Source organism: Equus przewalskii, chromosome 19 (genome assembly GCF_037783145.1).
Source record: "Equus przewalskii isolate Varuska chromosome 19, EquPr2, whole genome shotgun sequence".
In the NCBI taxonomy this organism is placed as follows: Eukaryota; Metazoa; Chordata; class Mammalia; order Perissodactyla; family Equidae; genus Equus; species Equus przewalskii.
In genome coordinates this window covers 29,055,222-29,078,531 of record NC_091849.1, presented here as the reverse complement: position 1 = coordinate 29,078,531, position 23,310 = coordinate 29,055,222, and the positions used below count along the sequence as shown (strand labels likewise).

At 35.6% G+C, this 23,310-nt stretch overlaps 1 protein-coding gene across 1 annotated transcript; it reads left to right on the top strand.

Annotated features, from left to right (window-relative positions):
* The first annotated feature begins 16,136 nt into the window (after nucleotides 1-16,136).
* Nucleotides 16,137-17,075, top strand: LOC139077166 (olfactory receptor 12D3-like). Its single transcript, XM_070583885.1, has one exon. The coding sequence runs from the start codon at nucleotides 16,137-16,139 to the stop codon at nucleotides 17,073-17,075; it is 939 nt and encodes a 312-aa protein (XP_070439986.1).
* The last annotated feature ends 6,235 nt before the right edge of the window (nucleotides 17,076-23,310 follow it).

The window sequence follows — 23,310 nt, the reverse complement described above, 5'->3', positions numbered from 1 at the left end:
TCAGACTTATGTTTGATTTCCATTAAGAGTTTCATCCTTTAATTGAAATAAATGAGTAGTCTACTTGATTTCTATTTTCTTCTCAGCTAATTGTAGCACTTGTAACAATGTTTTGCACTGACTTGTGCTTAATTATTATTTGTCCAGTTTTTATTCATCCATTTATTTATTTATGTAAGAGATAGTCATTGAGTATATATGATGTTAGGCAGTGTAGTAGGTGCAGAAAACATAGGAGTGAGCAAAACAAATTCCACAATCTCATGAAACTTAAAATTTAGTATATTAGAGGACACACAATAAACAAATTCATAAGTACACATGCAAGGGTAATTAAGTGCTATGGAGAACTAAAAGGTGGTAAGAAGGATAGGGAGGGATGAGGGTAGCTACCTATTGTATAATAAAAAATTTATCTGTTCTGTCTCCTGGGTTTTTGGCATAGAGTTTCTAACACTCTTGTTATTTATCAAGTGATAGCAGTATCTTTGTTATTCATGAGTCACTTGGATCACACCTGAGTTTATGCTCATAAGGTGACTCATGGTGGGCTCTGTAGCTTCAGATGGGGTACGTTATTGTTACAAAGACCAACCATGTAATTAGACGTTTTGGGCTTTGAGTCATGGTGATATTAGCCTGACCTCTAAGAGAAGAGGGAGGTTGGACATTGAGTTCAGCTGTGTGGCCAATGACTCAATCAATCATACACTTGTAATGTAACCTCAGTAAAACCTCTGGACATCAAAGCTCAAGTGAGCTTTTGTGGTTGGCAATACTTTATACATTTTTGATAGAGATGCATATATTCTATTGACTCTCCTTTTCTGGAGAACACTAAATAATACAAATATCAATATGTCAGGAAGGTAACACATTTTGAAGACAAAGAAGCTTTGCATTTGAGATTCTCCCAGAGTTTTCCCTATGTGTCTCTTCTTTTGGCTGATTGATTTATATCCCTTTTTATGATAAAATTGTAATCACAAGTACAGCACTTTCCTGAGTTCTGTGAGTTATTCTGGCAAATTATCAAACCCAAGGATATAGTAACCTCCAAATTTGTAACCAGATAGTTGGAAATGGGAGTGGTCTGGAAGCCCCCAAACTTGTGGCTAGTGTCTGGAGTGGTGGCAATCTTGTGGAGTTTGGTTTAATTCCAAGAGGTTGGTGTTTGACGTCATTATACTCTGCTTCTATGTCTCTCTCTTACGCACAAACACACAGACGTTACATAAATTATTCTACTATTTACAGCCTTAAGTAATTCTGATAATGTATTGATGTTGACCAATTGTAGCTAGCTAATTCATGGTGGACAGAAGCACCACATTTCCTTAGAGATGTGATTAACAGAGACAAAAATGGATAAAATTAGTGTAACAACTAACAAAGTAGAAATGAATATTGGGCGATTCTGACCTGCATGGATCTATGGTTACGGAAAATATATCATAAGAAAAGTTCTATGCAAACCAAGAAGAATATTGATTGCTTGGTATGTATTAAGAAGGGGTGAGTGGAAGGCTGATATCAGCCACCTCAATGGAAAAAATCATGATTTCTTACTCAATTTCCATACCTGACCCAGTTCTTAAAGCATATCAGTTGAAGGAGATGCAGGGTCCGTTTGGGGAACCTTCCTGCAATGTCATGGAAAGCATTTGTGGTGGAAATTTTTCTAGTTCTTACCTAAAAGAGATCTATGGCCCATGACCTGAATAGTTATATACCTTGGAAAGGGAAGTACCCAAATGTCTTAAGAGCTTTTGGATATAGAATCTTAACTAACATGACAACAGGTTGCCCAAAATATTGTTATGATTCTCTGTAAGCCTGAGGGAGAGATTGCTGTATGAAAGTCAGATGATAAAAAGATCACTTGTCTACATCCATCTCACAGTAAGTTTAGTGTTTACACAGGACCAACCACTAGTCATTTACAAGGACGGATTGTATAACAGAGTTGGCTATACTTGGTGGCTGTGGTTAGAGATTTGGTGAATGCATGACTTTCACTAATCATTAGCAAGAAGGATCAGAAATACTTTGTATTCACTTGAGATGACCAACAGTACACATTCACAGTCCTGCCTCTAGTCTATATTAATTCTTTAGCTGTCTGTCACAAAATAGTCCAAAGAAGATATACAAATGGCCAAAAGGCACAGGAAAAGATGTGCAACATCACTAATTATAAGGGAAATGTAAAAACCACAATGAGATATCACCTCACATCTGTAACAATGGCTATTACTAAAAAAATAATAAATAAGTGTTGGAGATGGATGTGAATAAAAGGCATCCCTCCCACACTGCTGGTGGGAATGTAAAACAGTATAGCCACTATGGAAAACAGTATGGGAATTCCTCAAAAAATTAAAAATAGAATTATCATAAGATCCAGCTATTCCACTTCTGGGTATTTATCCAGAAAACACAAAAACACTAATCTGAAAAGATATATAAACTGTGTACCTTGCAGCATTATTCACAATAGCCAAGACTTGGAAACAACCTAAGTGTCTATCAATGGGTGAAGGGATAAAGATGTGGTGTATATATATACATATACACACATAATGGAATACTACTCAACCATAAAAAAATGAAATCCTGCCATTTGCAACAGCATGGATAGACCTTGAGGGTATTATGCTAAGCAGAATAAATCAGGTGGAGAAAGACAAATACTATATGATTTCACTTATACGTGGAAGATAAACTAGCAAAAACATCTATACAAAGAACAGATTGGTGGTTACCAGAGGGGAAGGAGGGGAAGGGGAGGGCAAAATGGGTAAAGGGGCACATGTGTGCCATGACAGATGGCAGTTGACACTTGGGGATAAAAATGATATAGCCTGTACTGAAGACAAAATATAGTGATATACGTATTAAATTTATATGTTATAAACCAATGGTATCCCAATAAAAAAGAAAGCAAAATATGTGAAGCACAATAAAACAAAGCACAATAAAATAAGGTATGCCTATATGTCTGTTTCCCTCTCAGTCTTTGTGCTTTTAATGTCATGTGTTTAATTATCAGTACATTTAATAATTTTTCTTTAAAGAATCAATTATATTTTAAAGATGTTAAAAATGGAAAACATGCCTTTTACACTTATATATTTACCATTTCTGGCACTCTATTCCTTCATGGAGATACTGATTTCCATCTGATATCATTTTTCTTTTGTCCAAAGAATTTCTTTAAATATTTCTTGTAGTACAGTTCTGCTGCTAATGATTTATTTCCAGACTCAGGAGAGTCTACAGAAGGCTGAAGAGAGTTACGCTGTTGCAAAGGGAGAGGGATTGTGGAAACCCTCCTAGGTGTATATTATGTCTCTAGGCAGATCCTGAAAGTGCCACGACATGCAGATAATCATTATAATACACGTTGACTTATTTATCAATTGTTTGGTTTACCCTGCCAGATCATTTTTGTGATGAGGGCAATGTCCTGTTATAAAACAGCCTCCTATTCGCACTGCTCAAATTGAATTACAGACTGACGTTTATCCAGTTTACACAACACTAGACAGATATTTTTCGTTTTTTCTTTTGATATTTATTTGTAATATTTATGACATGAAAAGTTACTGCACTCATGCAATAAATCATATGTTGTGGAGGACAATTTTCAACCATTATCATAAGTTTTCTCTCAAATATTCTGGTCTATATCTAGTGAGTGGTGTGGTATTTCCACAAATAGTCACCAATTACTTCTATTTACCTGAGAAAGCCATATATATAGATGTTGTAGACTCGTGCATTCATAATTATACAAGTCACAGATTCAATTTTTGATGTTTTTAAGAATTCATGTTAATAATAATGTGCTTTTTTTCATACATTGAGGAATTTGATGGAGGAAGATAAGTAAGTCATAGTATATAAACTTTTAGGATTATAAATAACTAATAGCACTAAAGTTCTCATTTTCCTTTCATTTTCACAGGGCAATGTTATATACAAATATGTTATAATGTTGTGCATAATTTCATATATATATTACATATTATTACACATATATTGTCATATATAATATACTATATATATAATTCATAATATTTCAATATTTGTATTACAAATGTGTTTATCCTTTTACAATATAGAGGAAGTGTTTGTAAGCTTTTCAACTCCAAATAAGAGGCTTTACATCAAATGTCCTCTACTTGATTTTTTTTTAAATTAAACATTACTTCTTACATTTATCTAAGCAGATTTATACATATAAATAGATATTTAGAAAGAGAGAAAAGTAGTTTATTCATTGTAACTGTTACAGAGAATTCTATTTTTTGTGTGAATAAACAATTGTCTTTTTGATAGGAGGCTGGTTATTTCCAATTTCTTCCTGTTATGACCCCTGCAACAATGATCCTCTTTGTGCCCCTTGTGTAAAGATCTGGGAGTTTCTTTAGAGCACATTCTTAAATGTGATCACTGAATTTTAGGGTATGCACAGTTCTCATCATCCTAGATATGACCAGATTGCTCTCCAAAGTGATCAAATCGACTTAGGCCCTGCCAAGAGTTAATGGATTCTTCTCATTCACTTCTATCACTTTTGATTTTCACTAAACTTGTGGACATTAAACCATATTTCAATGCTGTTTCAATATGACTATTTTTGTTTTCAGGGAGTTAAGCCTATATTCATATATTTATTAGTCATTTGGCTTCCTTTCTCTGAATTGTCTTTGTTGTTCTTTGTAAACTTTTCCATTTGTTGGTTTCTTCCTTATTGCTTTAGGGTAGCCCTTTATATATGTAATATACAAGGATTAGAAAGAATACTTTGTATATTCTGGGTGCTCATATTCCTTTTTTGCTGTATGTACAGTAAATGTCTTTTTTTATTTTGTCTTATTTTTCCCTTTGTTAACGGTATCTCTTTTATACCCAATTTTTAAAAATTTTAACATAGTTCAAATGCCGTCACTTTTCCCTCAAAGATTTTGATTTTTTCATGCCATCAGGATATTCTCCTATATATCATTCAAAATATTTAAAATTTTTACTTTTTACATTCACATCTACAATACACATGTACTTTTTATGAAAAGGGAAGAGATGACATGAAACAATAATCTTTCAAAAACTTCTGTTTTTTCATTAAATAGTGGTCAGTTTTCCAGCACGAGCTTTTCCTACACAGTCACCACTGATATGTAATACCATATCTCTCAAACACCAAAATTCAAAAATAAATATTCCTGTTTCTATGGTACCTGATCTGCTCTCTTGGTTTAATTGCCCATGCTTACGTTTGTAGCATATGGTTTTATGCACAATAGCTTTGACAGGATCCAAAAATGGAAAGTCCTTTCCATCAATTATTATTCATTTTTATTAAATTATTTGGAGCTTACATGGATCTCTATTTATTTTTTATTGAGGTATAGTTGATATATAACATGGTATTACCTTTAGTTGTACAACACAATGATTTGGTACATGTATATATTGTGAAATGATCACCACAATAAGTTTAGTTAACTACCATCACCACACGTAGTTACTGCTTTTTGTTCTTGTGATGAGAACTTTTAAGATTACTCTCTTAGCAACTTTCAAAAATACAATATCATATTACTAGCTAAAGTCATCGTTCTGTACATTACATCCCAGGACTTATTTGTAACTGGAAGTTTGTACTTTTGACCACCTTCACCCCTTTCTTCCCCCGCCCCCACCATCTCTGGGAACCACCAATTTGTTCTCTTTATCTATGTTGTTTTTTTAATGTTTTTAGATTTCACATATAAGTGAACACATTACATTACAAATACAAATTACTCATATTACAAAGACAAATAATTACAAAGACAAATAAATTGGTTGTCTTTCTCTGACGTTTCATTTAGTATAACGCTCCTCAAAGTCCATCCATATTGTCAGAAATGCAGGATTTCCTTCTTTTTTATGGTTGAATAAAATTCCATTGTATGTAGATTTCACATTTTCTTTAACTATTCATCCATGGATGGACACTTGGTTATTTCCATATCTTGGCTATAGTAAATAATGCTGTGATGAATATAGGGGTGCATATATATTTTTAAATTAGTGTTTTTGTATTCTTCAGATAAATATTCAAAAGTGAAATTGATAGATCATATGGTAGTTGTGTATTTAATTTTTGAGGAATCTCCATATTAGTTTTGTTAGTGGGGCAAACAATTTTTATTCCCACCAATAGTGCACAAGTGTTTCCTTTGTTCCATCCTCACCAACACTTGTTGTTTTTTGTCTTTTTGATAATAGCCATTCTCATATGCATAAGGTGGTATTTCATTGTGGTTTCGATTTGCATTTTCTTGACAATTAGTGATGTTGAGCACCTTTTCACGTGCCTGTTGGTCACTTTTATGTCTTTTTTGGAAAACCGTCCATTCAGATCCTCTGCCCATTTTTAAATCAGATTTTTTATTGAGTTCTATGAATTCCTTATATATTTTGAATATTAACTTCCTATCAGGTATATAATTTGTAAATAGTTTCTCGCATTCCATAGGTTGCCTTTTCATTTTATTGATGATTTCCTTTGTTGTACAGCAGATTTTTAGTTGGATGTAGTCCCACTTGTTTATTTTCTGCTTTTCTTGCCTTTACTTTTGATGTCAAGTCCAAAAAATTACTGCCAAGGACACTGTCAAGAAGCTTACCATTTATGTTTTCTTTTGAGAATTTTATGATTTCAGGTTTCCTGTTTGGTTTTTAATCCACTTTGAATTGACTTTTGTGTTTGGTGTAAGATAGTGGTTCAGTTTCATTCTTTTGCATGTGGCCAACCAGATTTCCCAACACCATTTTTTAAAGAGACTATGCTTTTCCCCTGGTATATTTTGTCTCCTTTGTTGTAAATCAATTGACAGTATATGCATACATTTATTTCTTGGCTCCCTATTCTATTCCATTGGTCTACACGTGTACTTTATGCCAGTACCATACTGTTTCAATTTCTCTAGCTTTATAAGATAGTTTGAAATCAAGAAGCGTGATGCCTCCAGATCTGTTCTTCTCAAGATTGCTTTCACTGTTTAGGGTCATTTGTGGTTTCACACAAATTTTAGGGCTCTTTGTTATATTTCTGTGAAAAATGCCATAGGAATTTTGATAAAGACTTCATTGAATCTATAGATTACTTTGGGTAGTATTGACATTTTAACAATATTAAATCTTCCAATCCATGAGCACAGAATATCTTATCATTTGTTTGTGTCTTCCTAAATTTATTTCATTAGCATCTTATAGGTCTTTCAGCTCCTTGGTTAAATTTATTCCTAGGTATTTTATTCTTTTTGATGATACTGTAAATGGGATTACTTTCTCATTTGTTTTCTTTTCTTTTTTTTTTTTTTTGATTTTATTTTTTCCTTTTTCTCCCCAAAGCTCCCCGGTACATAGTTGTGTATTCTTCGTTGTGAGTTCTTCTAGTTGTGGCATGTGGGACGCTGCCTCAGCGTGGTCTGATGAGGAGTGCCATGTCCGCACCCAAGATTCGAACCAACGAAACACTGGGCCGCCTGCAGCGGAGCACGCGAACTTAACCACTCTGCCACGGGGCCAGCCCCTCTCATTTGTTTTCTTGATAGTTCATTATTAGCTATAGAAATAGAAATTTTTAAAATTTTTTCTTTTATTTATTTATTTATTTATTTTGAGAAAGATTAGCCCTGAGCTGACATCCATGCCCATCTTCCTCTACTTTATATATGGGATGCCTGCCACAGCATAGCTTAACAAGTGGTACATAGGTGTGCACTTGGGAACTCCAGGCAACTGAAGAAGGATGTGCAAACTTAACCACTGTGCCACTGGGCTGGCCCCATGATTTTTGTATTTTGTATGTTAATTTTGCATCCTGAAACTTTACTGAATTTGTTTGTGAGTTCCAACAGATTTTCCATAGAGACTTTAAGATATGCTATATATGATCTTGTCATCTGTAAAAAGAGACAATTTTACTTATTCCTTTCTGATTTGGATGGCTTTGATTATTTTTTCTTTGCCTAATTGCTCTGTCTAGGAATTCCAGTATTATGTTGAACAAATTTGACAGGGGTGGGCATTCTTGACTTGCTCCCGATCTTAGCAGAAAAGCTTCCAGTTTCTCACTGTTGAATATGATTTAGCTGTGAGCTTGTCATATATGACCTTTATTATGTTGAAGTAAATTCTCTCTATACCCATTTTGTTGAAAGCTTTAATTACAAATGGATGTTGAATTTTGTAAAATTCTTTTTCTGCATCAATGGAGGTAATAATATGATTTTTATATTTCATTTTGTTACTATGGTGGATCATGTTGATTGATTTGTAGATGTTGAACCATCTTTTCATAAATGGAATGAATTCCACTTGATCACGATGCATGATGATTTTAAGGTATTGTTGACTTTAGCTTGCTAATATTTTGTTGAGGATATATGCATCTATTTTCATCAGGGATATTGGCCTGTATTTTTCTATTTTTGCGACATCCTTTTTTGACTTTGGTATCAAGATAATGCTGGCTCCAGTAAAGCCATCTAGTCCTGGGCTTTTGTTTGTTGAGAGTTGTTAGATTACTGATTCAATCGCCTTACTACTAATCGGTCTATTCACATTTTTTTTTTCATGATTCAGTCTTGGTAGGTTGTATGTTTCTAGGAATCTATCTATTTTGTCTAGGTTGACCAGCTTTTGGCAAATAATTGTTCAGAATATTCTCTTACGATCCTAAGTATTTCTGTGGTATTAGTTACGACTCCTTTTTCATTTCTTATTTTACTTATTTGAGCCTTCATTCTGTTTTTCTTGGGGAGTCTAGCTAAAGTTTTGTCTATTTTATATGTTTTTTCATAAAAGCTAGCTCTTATTTTTATTAGTATTTTCTAGTGGTGTCTTTTAGTTTCTATTTTATTTATTTATGCTCTGCTCTTTGTTATTTAATTTTGCCTAATAATCTTGGGCTTAGTTTGTTGTTATTTTCCTGTTTCTTGATGTGTAAAGTTAGGTTCTTTATTTGAGATCTTTCTTAATGGGGGTGTTTATTGCTTTGAACTTCTCTCTTAAAACTGCTTTTGCTTAATCTTGTAAATTTTGGTATGCAGGATTTCCATTTTCATTTGTCTCAAGATATAGTGAATATCAAGATATTTTTTTATTTCTATTTTACTTTTTCCATGACCCATTGGTTGTTCTGTAACATATTGTTTAATCCCCACATATTAGTGAATTTTCCAGCTTTTTTCTTGTAATTGATTTCTAGTTTCATATCACTGTGGTTGTAAAGATGCTTGATAGGATATCAATCTTCTAAAGATATTAAAACCGGTTTGTAGTCAAACAAGTAGAAGCTCTAGTCTCTCTGGTAAAATACTATCAGGAGTGGATTGTGGAACTGACCACAGGCAGTTAATATCAAATATCAGAATAAATCTGGAGAAGAGCACTAAAAATTAAAAGTGCCAAAATATAACATTAACAATGAATTTAAAGTCCACATAAAAAACAGATTTGTGTTTTTCAACTTAATTACCAATAAGAAGAAGAACTATGGACTGAAATCAGAAATATTATTAAGGAAGAATGGGAAAAAGGTGATGCCTAAAGTAAAAAAAAGAGAAGAAAAATCAAGATGAAAGAAGAAATACTAAAAATTGTCAAGGACAGGTGAGAAGCAAAAGTAAAAAGAGACAAAAGTAAGGTTAAAATCCTGAGCAATTTTTCAGTGACCATCACATTGAGATAAAGATAACTACTCTAACGGCCAAGGCGAAGGAATAGAAGAGAACAACAGAAAAGGAAGAACGCAAAGTGTCTTCCAGAAGATTCAAGAGATCAAAGGGAAATTTAAACCTATATTAGGAATGCTGAATGACCAGCAGGAAGCACACTATCTCATCGGGAGTAGATAAAAGGAAGGTGGAAATAGTATATGGAAGATCTACAGAGAAGAGACAAAAGGATGACATTACTTTGAAGAAGATTCATATGAAGAAGAACTTGTGATTCTAGGAAGTGAAGTGGTACTGTCTAGAGGTGCTGCACTCCTTTAGCCATAGCTTGTCTAGAAAACTCTTTATCTTTTCTTTTATTGTGAAAGACAGGTTGCAGGGTAGCGTATTCTTGGTTGGCAGTTTTATTCTTTCAGCACATTAAATATATTATGCCGCTCCCTTCTGGCCTGAAAAGTTTTTGATGAAAAATATGCCGATAGATGTATTGGGTTCCCTTGTACATAACAATGTGTTATTCTCTTTCTGCTTATAAGATTCTCTTCTTATTTTTTGTTTTTAAAAAATTAGTTGTGATATATCTTAGTGTGAGTCTCTTTGGGTTCATCTTATTTGGGAATGTATCAGCTTCTGGGATCTGGATGTCTGTTTCCTTACCAAGGTTTGGGAAGTTTTCAGCCATTTTTTCTTGAAGTAAGCTTTCTGCCCCTTTCTCTCTCTCTTCTCCTTCAGGGGCCCTTATAATGAGACTATTGGTTCACTAGATGTTGTCCTATAAGTCCCTTAGGCTATCTTTACCCTTCTTCATCCTTTTTTCTTTTTTCGCCTCTGATGGAATGAATTCCATGGTGTGCATTGAGAATACTTATCCTTTTTTCTTCTTCATCTAGTCTGCTCTTGAACCCTTCTATTGAATTTTTCACTTTAGTTATCATATTCTTCATCTCTTTGATTTCTGACTGACACTTTCTTATATTTTCTACCTCTTTGTTGAAAATCTCACTTTTTTGAAATTTTTACTTAATGCATTGTTCTCCTGACTTTGGTAAGCATCTCTGTAACCTTTATTTTGCACTCTTTATCAGATAAATCACTTCTCTCTGTTTCATTAAGATCTTTTTTTCTGAGATTTTATCTTGTTCTTTCATTTGGAACATAGTCCTCTGTTTCTTCATTTTCCTTGATTCTCTGAACTGGTTTCTATGTATTACATAAAACAGCCACCTCTACTAGTCTTGAAGGAGTGGCTTCATATAGGTGATGAATCTTGTCATTCAACTCTACCCTAGCTCTTGGTTGTCACATAAAACTTTGTGATTGGCCAAGCAGCCTTCTTTGTTCTCAGTGACTTCCAATACATGAGAGTGTACCAAGATCTGTCAGCATCCTGAGTCTGTGAGATGGGTATTTCTATCTGCTTCCTCTGCACTGAGCCCTTGGGTAATAGCCAGTTAAGAACCACTTTTTGTTTGTGACTGTTCTGGTAAACCCATGAATACAAGCCACACTAATCCCCAGATACAAGCTCTCAGGGAATGTGTCCATTGATTAGCAGCTGAAAAGGACAGGGCACTAGAAATATACACAAGCTTCTTTCTCAGAGACAGTGATGACCTGGGGCAAGGAAGAGGGGGAGCGTGAAGATTTCATGCGTTGGTCTCCCTGGTCTCTGCAGAAGATTTCACTTGGTCACTGGATGTGTGTTAAATTAGAAGCCTGCACCTTAAGCAGTACCTTTTTAAAGAAACAAATAGGTGTCTTTCACAGAAAGATTGGGTATTTCTGTTTGACGCTTCTGTGTTGTGTCATGGTTGGCCAGTTAAGAACTGTTTCTCTCTTTTTTACAGTTCTGTGGGACCTGAAAATGTAACCTCTCCTGGCCACTAGAGACAGGTGATCAAAGGGCATCCCCTGGATGGTGGGGAATATTGGTGACCTGAATGAGCCAGAGGAAGAGCACAAAGATGGCCCCAGCTGGGCCCGTGGGTCTATGCAGCGTATTGCATTTAGCCCCTAGATGTGTGTTAAATTAGAAGCCTGCACCTCAGGCCAAGCTTTTCAGATAAGCAAATATGCCTGTTTCATGGAAAGACTCGACATGCTTCAGTCTGCTGCCTCTGTTCTGAGTCTTGTGGGGTTAGCTGCAGTGAGTCCCTGTAAGACCTTTGAGAACTGTCTCTTAGTTCTCCATAGACTTCTGAGTTTCCTGGACGCAAACTCTGTTGGCTTTCAGAGATGGATTTTTGGGGGCCCATTCCTCAGATGGAAGACTTCGAAGTTGGGGTGCCAGAGATGCGGTCCAGACCCTTTACTCCTCAGTGAGAAGCTAGGAGTTGTGACTTCCCTCACGATTGTGCTTCACCACGCTGAGGGAGGGGTTTCTGACAAGATTGTGTCTCAGCCTTTCCTACCCATTTTGATGTGTGTTTTTTCCCCTCAGTCATCTTATGTGTAGGAGTCATTCAGCTAGATTCTGGTGTTCTTTTAAAGGGAATTGTTTCCTATGTAGCTATAGATTAAGTATGTCCATGAGCAGAGATGAGTTCAGGGAACTCTCTTGTTGCCATTTTGAATTGGAAGTTTCCTTATTCTTTTTTGTTAATTGAGAATCAGCTTGTCAATATTCATGAAAAATATATTTTGGATTTGATAAAAAGCGATCCTTTTGCAAGTGTCATCCTGCAGTAGAGCTGCTTAAAATTCTGGAAATATGTGATTTGAGTTTTCTGGACTGTGATTCTTAATATCACAGGTTCTCTTCCTGCTCCTTGCAAAAGGACTTCATACTTCTTATTCAGAATTCTTATTAGCAGTGGTTGTCTGTTTGTGTGTGTATGTAATCACTTATATAGAGTTTATTCACTTACAAATGCTATATTATTTAGTAGTCATAGCAATTAAATGGAATTGCTTCCATTATTATCTTCAATTTACAGAAAGGAAATCTGGGGCCTACAAATGTTAAGTAACTTGACCAAGGTCACACTGCTAGCAGAGTCAGGATTCTAACTCCCAGAGATCTTCCTCCAGAGCCTGTGATCTTAATTGTATACATCTCCACACTAATCATTATTGAGAATGCTTGTGACTCAGGCAGATTTTAAGAGAAATCTCTGTCAGTTTCTCTTCCATTCATAGCCAGGATCTAAGAGGATAATCTATATTTCATTTTGGTGGCTATAAAACTTCTATTCTGGTTTTTGTTCTTGTTTTCTTTTTCTCTCTTGACGTTTCTCAGGTTAAATCATGCACCTTTTCTGTGCCCAAGTGGCTTAGTTTAAACTTTGTCATCTTTCAGTTGCTTAATACATTTCTCTAAATTATGACATGCTTTGTACCCTCTAGCTGTCAGAGCTTCCAAGGATAAGAGCTGTGTCCCTTTTTTTGTTTTATGTATGTATGTTCTTTTCTTTACTCTTTTAGTGAACAACACTGGCTCTACACAACTATTTTTCTTCTTGTTAAATGTTGCAAAATGTTCTCATAACCACACCAAACATAAGAAAATAATTATTTGTTGAAAGAGAAAAAAAATAGAATCACCCTTTAGGGATAATATCTCAAGAAGTCTATGTTTGGGGCATCTCTTGGGAGAGTCAAAGGGGATTCAGCTTGTATATTTTGTGGTCAGAATGGGAATTAAAGCCAAGTCTTCTATGATTTATTCTTACACTTAAATATAAGATGTTTATCATATAAGACTTTGAGCAGGCGAAAATCTTTTTGTTAATTTTATTCAATAAGGCAATGAATAGGTTACAATAATGTCCTGATTCTTGGATTTCCTTATGCACTAAATATATATTTATATTCCATTGTGGTTATATGTAGGAGTAAAGAGAAGGGTGAATTGGCATGGTTAATAAACAGAACAAAAGAGATTAAATTGGACGTAGATTTTTTTTTTGATGGAAAGGAATTGACACCATTAGAAAGGGTGAGTGAGAGTAACTGTAAATCTCCTTGAATTTAAGCTGTTGAAATTACAGGATGGAACATGTGGCCTTATGGCACATTTCCTTGGCTGGAAAAGCTTTGAATTTCTTGATCAATTTAATCATTGAAATTTTGTATAAAATAGGTATAATTGCACATATGCATTTATTCATTTGTGTTTGGGTTTTTTGTGTGTTAGTGACTAAATACAGTATGAAGAGAGCTGCTTTGATCCTTTTAACATTTTTCATGCACTGAAAATTATTTTACTAGTCCCCTATGGTCATTTAGTTTATTTGCAGTCCTTTGTACGGTAATGCTTAAATAAAGATCATGGTAAATATATAACTTTTGACATTTGCAAACATATTTGAAGAACAATGAAGGAAGTGGAATTGCTACTTTAGAGTCCATGAGCATTTTCATTTTTGATTGTTATTGCCAAATTGTCTCTTAGAGATTAAATCAGTTGATATCCCCACCTCTGTGTAGTTTATCACCCTCAAGAAAATATGTCTTGTCAAACATTTCAATCTTTGTCAAAATAGCTGATCATTGTATTTTAATTTGAATTTCTGTTAAATTGATAACATTCTGTTATAGCTTCAATTGCTTTGGTTAGGAATGTTGTGACGCAGTTTTATGTTTCACTACCAACCTTTTTTCAGGCAAGATTTCTTTTCTTGAGAAATCATGATTTTCTATTTTTTCTTTTTTTATTAAGCTTTTGTATAGATGCAGAAATTTTCCTATTTATTGTTCATATATGAATAAGTTGAATTTTGAGGGACAAGTTATTAACTGGAGGTTTGTCTGGGGAAAAAAGGATAGGATACTTTGCCCAGATTCTTGACTCACTTGTCCCCTCTTCTGTTGTTACCTTGAATGTCTTTGCAGTAACGTGTCTCTCTCTTCACTTCATCATTGCCTGCACCCTGACTTGCTCTTTTCTGATAGTCCCAAGAAATTCATTTTCAATGTGAGGCACTCTCTTTCTGGGATTGATTATTTTCTGCTATTTTCTTTCTTAATCATTTTATTGAGCCTATATTATCTTAAAACATTGTGTAAACTTCAAGTGTACATTATTATATTTCAGTCTCTGTGTAGAATGCATTGTGTTCACCACCAATAGTCTAGTATTTATCTGTCACCATACATATCTGCCCCTTTACCCCGTCGGCCCTCCCCCATTCCCTTTTCCTCTAGTAACCAGTAATCTGTTCTCCTTAACCATGTGTTTGTTTATCTGCAGTTTTCAATGTTATTTTGCTACTAGGTCTCAGCATTTTGGGTTTTTGCATCCTGCATGAATAGTCCTGCTGCTATGACATTCTCTTGTGACTGCTAACAGCAATTCCACTGATTTGTTTTCCCTCTGCCTACACATTATTTGAAGTTTGTGGGTTTTAAAAACTGTCTTGTAGGGGCCAGCCCAGTGGCACAGTGGTTAAGTTGCCGCACTCTGCTTGGGCAGCCTGGGGTTCTCGGGTTTGGACCCCGAGCATGGACCTACATACTGCTCATCCAGCCATGCTGGATGGCATTCCACATACAAAGAAAAGGAAGACCAGCATGGATGTTAGCTCAGGGACAATCTTCCACAAGCAAAAAGAGGAAGATTGGCAACAGATGTTAGCTCAGGGCCAATCTTCCTCACAAACAAACTCTCTTCTAGTCTCATGAAGATTGTGGGGAACTTTAGTCATTTTTTTAGAGTGATGTGAAGAGATTTAGATCTATCGCTGTGTTTCCACCAGCACCCAGAAATAAGAAGTGTGCCTGTTACCCCCGTTTAAAAATATTTCAATTTTTAAAAGTACAACTCACAGCCTTTTAAAAGATACACTAATTTTAGGGGGCTGGCCTGGTGGCACAGCAGTTAAGTTTGCACATTCCACTTCAGTGGCCTAGGGTTCCCCGGTTTGGATCCCAGGTGCAGACCTGTACACTGCTTCTTGAGCCATGCTGTGGTAGGCATCCCACATATAAAGCAAAGGAAGATGGGCACGGATGTTAGCTCAGGGCCAGTGTTCCTGAGCAAAACGGGGAAGATTGGCAGCAGATGTTAGCGCAGGACTAATCGTCCTCACAAAACAAAAAAAAGATATATTAATTTTAATGCTATCAATAGCTAAAATTGAATCTATTCTCTTACTTTTTAATATATATTCATTGGACATCTGCCTTTATTACGTATAAGATACTTTTTAGGTTTAACTCAGCACTCTGAATATGCTTCTTAGTTCTATGTATCACATACATCACACTGACTCAGAATTTGTCATATATTTCTGTTTTCCTTATTTATATTGTAAATGAATTCAATGCTAGCATTCCTGATCCTTGTATTGAACATAGATCATCTTTATAAACTTCCAGATGACAAACTTCTTCATTTAACCCATACAGTATACTGGAACAGTTTACTAATTATCACTATTATTCCTTCTCAAAGCAATGGAGAACATGACTACAGTGAATGAGTTCCTTTTGCTGGAACTGACTTCCATTCAGGAGCTGCAGCTGATAATCTTTATGACCTTCCTCATTCTATACGTGATAGACTTGTTTGGAAATGGGTCCATATTAGTGGTTGTCATCTCAGAGCCAAGACTCTACTCCCCTATGTATTTTTTCCTGGGAAATCTATCTTTTCTGGATATCTGCTATTCTTCAGTGACACTGCCCAAACTAATGTCAAACCTCCTTTCCACTCACAAAACCATATCTTTCATAGGCTGCATCACTCAGCTACACTTCTTCCACTTTCTGGGGGGCACTGAGTCTCTCTTGCTGACCATTATGGGCTTTGACCGGTTTGTGGCCATCTGCTACCCACTTCATTACACTATTATCATGAACCCTCAGATGTGTATTCTCTTGGCAGCTGTGGCCTGGCTCATCAGCTTCTTTTATGCTCTGATGCATTCTGTCATGACTGCATGCCTGAACTTTTGCCACTCTCAAAAACTCCGCTACTTCTTCTGTGATGTGAAGCCCCTTTTAGAATTGGCTTGTGGGGACATACGACTCAATCAGTGGCTCATTTTCATCGTCACTTGCAGCTTAGCAATGGCATCATGCTTCTTCACCCTCCTCTCCTACTTCTATATTATTGGCTTTCTTCTGTTCAAGAGCCGGACCTGCAGTGTGCTCCACAAAGCTCTGTCCACTTGTGCCTCTCATTTCATGGTGGTATCTCTCTTTTATGGAACTGTGGCACTACTCTACATTCCTCCCATGTCTGCCACCTCTGTAATACAGGAACGGTTTGTGGCTATCATACACACCACTGTCACTCCAGTGTTGAATCCACTGATATACACCCTTAGGAATAAGGAAGTGATGTCGGCTCTGAGGAGAGTCTTTGGGAGGAAATTGAAGCTGTTTGTCTGAAGAAAACCATTGGCAACACTAGAAGATATGAAAATGACTTGTTATTTATATGACATTTATTTTCTTATCTATAATAGATTGATTCCTTTCCTAAATATTATTTTACTTTCAGGAATTCGTACCATTTTAACTATGTTCTTCATGTATGTGATTCCAATTACGCTTCATTTAGTCATTCATTCATTTGAAATATTTTATGAGCAAGCAGTGTTCAACTTGCAGAGGATACTACAGTGGAAAAATCTATGAGTGCATAACATGAGCATGTAGATCTTGTTTCAATTGAGGAGGCAGACAATAAAAAGGTGAATAAGTAGATGGGTGTCTCTTTCAGAAGGTAAAAACCATGGATTGTAAGGAATAATCAGCATGCCAAGGTGGGCACTCTTTTGTATGATTGGTCAATGAAAGTCTGTCTAAGAGTTGGTGTTTGAGCAGAATGCTGAAGGAAATGAGGGAGTGAGTCATGCAGATGTATGAAAATATAGTATTTTTTATGCTGAAACAAAAGAAATGAAAGAGCATTGGTATAGAGAGTGCTTCTTGTATGTGAGGAAAAGCAAGATGTCCAACATGCTTGGAGCCCAGTGGGCAATGAAGAGACTAGCAGGAGATGAGGGCAGAGCACAGGTGGTAGTCATCTCTTGGGCATCTTGTTGGTCATTTGAAGGGTTTCAGTATGTACTCTGGATGATATAGCATGAAATCGGGACATCTGAGCAAAAAATGGACTTGAAATAACTTCTGTGGTGAAAGAATCACAATATTTACTATGTTGAGAACATAGAGTAGGGGAGAAAGATGGAATCAGTTAGGATTCCCTTGTAATCCTTTGGATGAGAATTGATGGCGGTGTTATCAGGGTGACAGAGGTGGAAGTAGGAGAGGTAGTTAGATTCTGGATGTATTTAGAACACAAAACTTTCAATACTTGCTGATGGTTTAGATGTGTATTATTAAGATGAGAGAGATCAAGGATGATTATCAATTTTTTAATCAATGTTAACTCCAAGATATGTCTACAGTATAGAAAATTTTAGGCTATGAACGTAGCAAGGGTGTGATAAGCTTTCAATTTGCTTTTCTCATAATAGGAGTGGCTTGAACTGTTTTCATTCCTGTTAATTAATCCTCTTTGTGCCCAGAATAATATATACTTAAAACTTAATCTTGAGATTAGTATGCAGGCTTTACAATCAAAGACAACTTCATTTGTGACAATTTTTCTTCTCAAAGCATGATTCAATTCCACTTTTCTGGTAGTAGGAGCAATAATAACAAAAACATAACCTTCACCATTGGAGAGTTTATACTTTACTAAGAAGAATTAGATAAGAATGGAAACAACAAGCAAATAAGTAAGAATACTCAGGTCAAGTAGTATTATAGGGGGTAATTGGAGGTAAAATCTAGGATGAATAGAAAATATTTGTCTAAAGTAGAAGCTATATTTTATTTGATATTTGATATGATTATCACAAAAGTATAACAGTCTATGTGTACTGGCCCACAAGATAGCAGTGATGTGAAAATAATAATCTTAGGAGAAATAAAAGGGATCCACATTGGAAAAGAAATGGAAAATTCTCAAATATTTTACTTCGATTTTTTATTCTTTCAATTTTATTTTGATATAATTGACATACAACACTGTACAAGTTTAAGTGTACAGCATAATGCCTTGACTTCACATATATTGTGAAATAATTACCTCTATGAGTTTAGTTAGATCCATCATCTCTAATAGATTAAAAAAAGAAAAACAAAACAATGTTCTTTTCCTTGTGATAAGAACTTTTAGGATTTATTTTCTTAAAAACTTCCAACATACCATACAGCGGTATAAACTACAGTCATCATGTTGTATATTACATTCCTACTACTTATTTATCTCAATACTGAAAGTTTGTACCTTTTGTCCACCTTCATCCAATTCCCCCACCACTTCTGCCTCTGATCTCTTCTGTGAATATGATTTTTTAAATTTATTTATTTTTATTTACTTATTTTATTTATTTATTTATTTATTTTTGAGGAAGATTAGCCCTGAGCTAACTACTGCCAGTCCTCCTCTTTTTGCTGAGGAAGCCTGGCCCTGAGCTAACATTCATGCCCATCTTCCTCTACTGTATATGTGGGACGCCTACCACAGCATGGCTTGCCAAGCGGTGCCATGTCCGCACCTGGGATCCAAACCAGCAAACCCTGGGCCACAAAGAAGCAGAACATGCGAACTTAACCGCTGTGCCACCAGGCTGGCCCCATGATTGTTTAAATTTTAGATTTCATATATAAGTGAGATCATACAGTATTTGTCTATCTCTATCTGACTTACTTCATTTAGAGTAATGTCCTCAAAGTCCATCCATATTGTTGCAAATGAGAGGATTACCTCCTTTTAATGGCAGAATAGTATTCCATTGTATTCCAGATATATATATATATATATATATTTATTTTTTTTTTCTTTATCCATTCATCTGTTGATGGATTGTTCTACATCTTGGCTCTTGTAAATATTTCTGCTATAAACATGGGGATGCAGATATTTCTTTCACATAGTGATTTCTTTTCCTTTGGATATAAACCCGGAAGCTGAATTACTGGATAATATAGCAGTTCTATTTTTAGTTTTTTGAGGAAACTCGGTACTGTTTTCCACAGTGGCTGCAGCAGTTTACAATCTGACCAACAGTGCACAAGAGTTTCCTTTGCTCCACATCCTTGCCAGCATTTTTTATCGCTTGTCTTTTTTATTTTTTTTAAGATTGGCACCTGAGCTAACATCCGTTGTCAATCTTCTTTTTTCTTATTCTTCTTCTCCCCAAAGTTCCCAAGGACATAGTTGTATATTCTAGTTGTAGGCCCTTCTGGTTATGCTAAGTGGGATGTCGCCTCAGTATGGCCTGATGAGCGGTTCCATGTCCACTCATGGGATCCGAACCTGCGAAACCTGGAGCTGCCAAAGCAGAATGCGTGAGCTTAACCACTTGGCCACGGGGCTGGCCCCTGTTATTGCTTATTGTTTTGATGACAGCTATACTAATAAGTGTGAGGTGATATCTCATTGTGGTTTTGATTTGCATTTCCCTAATTATTCATGATGTTGAGTACCTTTCTATCTACCTATAAGCCATTTATATTTCTTCTTTGGAAAAATATTTGTTTAGGTCCTTTGTACATTTTTAATTAGATTTAATTTTTTGCTATTGAGCTGTATGGGTTCTTTATATATTTTTGATAATAACTCCTCATCAGACATGTAATTTGCAAATATTTTCTCACATTCTGTAGGCTGTCTTTTCATTTTACTGATCATTTCTTTTGCTGTGCAGAATTTTCTAGTTTGATATAGTCCCACTTTTTTTGCTTTTTGGGTTTTTTTTGCTTATGCTTGAGGTATCTATGCACTCCTGTGTTCACTGCAGCATTATTCACAGTAGCCAAGAAGTGGAAGCAACACAAATGCCTATCAACTGATAAGTAGATAAAGGAGATTTGGTATATATACACAGTAGAATACTACTCAACCATAAAAAAGACAAAATCATCCCATTTGCAACAACATGCATGGACCTTGAGGCTATTATGTTAAGCAAAATAAGCCACGCAGAGAAAGACAAACACCGTATGATTTCACTCATATGTGGAAGATAAGTGAACACATGGATAAAGAGAACAGAATAGTGGTTACCAGAGGGGAAGGGGATGGAGCAGTGGGGGAAGGGAAAAGGGGCACATATACACGGTGACAGATAAAAACTAGACTACTGGTGGTGAGCAAGATGCAGTCTGTATATAAACTGATATGTAACAATGGATTCCTGAAATTACACAATGTTGTAAACCAATATGTCCTCAATAAAATTAAAAACAAATAAGTAAAAGAGGTGTAATTTTCAAAAACCATTGCTAAGACCCGTGTCAAGAAGAAATTTTCCTATCTTTTGTCTTAGAGTTTTATGCTTTCTAGTCTTACATTTAAAGTTAATTTCTGTGAGTGGTGTAAGATAATCTAGTTTCTGTCTTTTACATGTGAATATCCAGTTTTCCCAGCACCACTTATTGAAAAGTCTGTCTTTTCCCTATTGTATATTCTTGGCTCCCTTGTCAAATATAGTTGATTGTGCATGCATCGGTTTATTATGGGGCTCTTGATTCTGTCCCATTATGTTATGTGTGTTTTTATGCCAGTACTTTATCTTTTTGATTACTATAGCTTTATAATATAGCTTGAAATCAGAAAGTGTGATTCCTACCCCTTTGTTCTTCTTTCTCAGCTTTGCTTTGGCTATTCAGGGTATTTGTGGTTCCACATAAACTTTCAGGTTATTTTCTTACTTCTGTAAAAAAGACCATTTGAATTTTGATAGGGATGGCATTGAATCTATAGATGGCTTTGGGTAGTTTGGACATTTTAATCCTCATAAACATGGGATATCTTTCCGTTTATTTGTGTCTTCTTTGATTTCTTTCATCAAAGTTTTTTACTTTTCAATGTAGAAACCTTTTACCTCCTTGATTAAATTTATTTGTCTTTCTTTTTTTGCTGAGGAAGATTCATCCTGAGCTAACATCCATTGCCAGTCTTCCTCTTTTTCTGTTTTATGTGAGCCACTGCCAGAGCACAGCCCCTAACAGACAATTGGTGTAGATCTGCACCCAGGAACCAAGCCAGAGCTGCCAAAGTGGAGTGCACTGAACTTAACCACTAGGGGACCCTGGGGCTACCCTGATTAAATTTATTCTGATATATTTTATTGTTTTTGATGCTATTGTAAATGGGATTGTTTTCTTTATTACCTTTCCAGATAATTCATTTTCAGAATATAGAAATGCACTGATGTTTGTATAGTAATTTTGCATTCTGCAATTTTACTAAATTTGTTGATTAGGTTTAGCATGTTTTTTTGTGGAGGCTTTAGGATTTTCTATATATAAAATCATGTAATCTGCAAATAGAGATAATTTTGCTTCTTCATTTCCAATTCTGATACATTTTATTTCTTTTTGTTGGTTGATTGCTCTAGCTAGAATTTCTAGTACTATGTTGAATAGGAGTGGTGAGCGGGCACCCTTGTCTTGTTCCTGATCTTAGAGGAAAGCTTTCAAACTTTCACTGTTGAATATGATGTTAGCTGTGTGCTTCTCATATATGGTCTTTATTATGCTGATATTATTATCCTTCTATACTCAATTTGTTAAGAATTTTTATCATGAACAGATGCTGAATTTTTTCAAATGATTTTTCTGCGTCTATTGAGAAGATCATATGATTTTTACCCCTCATTTTTCTAATGTGGTGTGTTGCCTTGATAGATTTGTATATATTGAATCATCCTTGAATCCCAGGGACAAGTCCCACTTGGTTGTGGTGAGTGATGCTTTTAATGTGCTGCTGAATTTAGTTTCCCCAACAATTTTTGTATTGCTATTTATTTCTCCTTTTCTTTCTGATAGTATTAGCTTTATGTGTTTAGATTCTTCAATACTGTGTGCATAAATATTTATAATTGTTATGTCTTCTTGATGGATTCACACCTGCGATATTGTGATTTATAATAAGGAATACATATTTGGTCTGCATCCCCATTTCTGGCACAGAGTTCCTAAAACCCTTGAAATTTCCTAAGTGATGAGAGTGATAAGGGTGTCTTTGGTTATATTAATGAGGTGACTTTTGGGAAACATGTAAGGATGGGGCTGATTGCCAGTGGAACCAACCATTTGATTGCAGGGTTGGAAATTGCTGTCCCACTCCACCCCCAATGTGTGAGAAGGAGAGAGGAGCTGGAGGTTGAATCAATCAGCAAAGGCTGGGAGGTTAATCAATTTTGCCTATGTAATAAAGCCTCCACAAAAATGCAAAAAGAGAAGGTTTGGAGAGCTTCTGGGTTGGTGAACACATGTAGATTTGGGGAGAGTGGTGCACCTGGAGAGGACATGGAAGAACAAACCCTATGCATCTTTTCCATCTAGCTGCTCCTGAATTATATTCTTTTATAATAAATGGGTAATCTTGTAACTAAAATGTTTCTTTGTGTTTTCTGAGCCACTCTAGAAAATTATTAAATCCAGGAAAGTGTTTGTGGGAACCCCTATTTTGTAACCAGCTGGTCAGAAGCACAGGTAACAACCTGCGCTTGTGACTGACATCTAAAGTCAGAGGAGGGAGGCGGTTTTGTGGGACTGAACTCTTAACCTGTGAAATTTGATGCTATCTCTGGGTAGATAG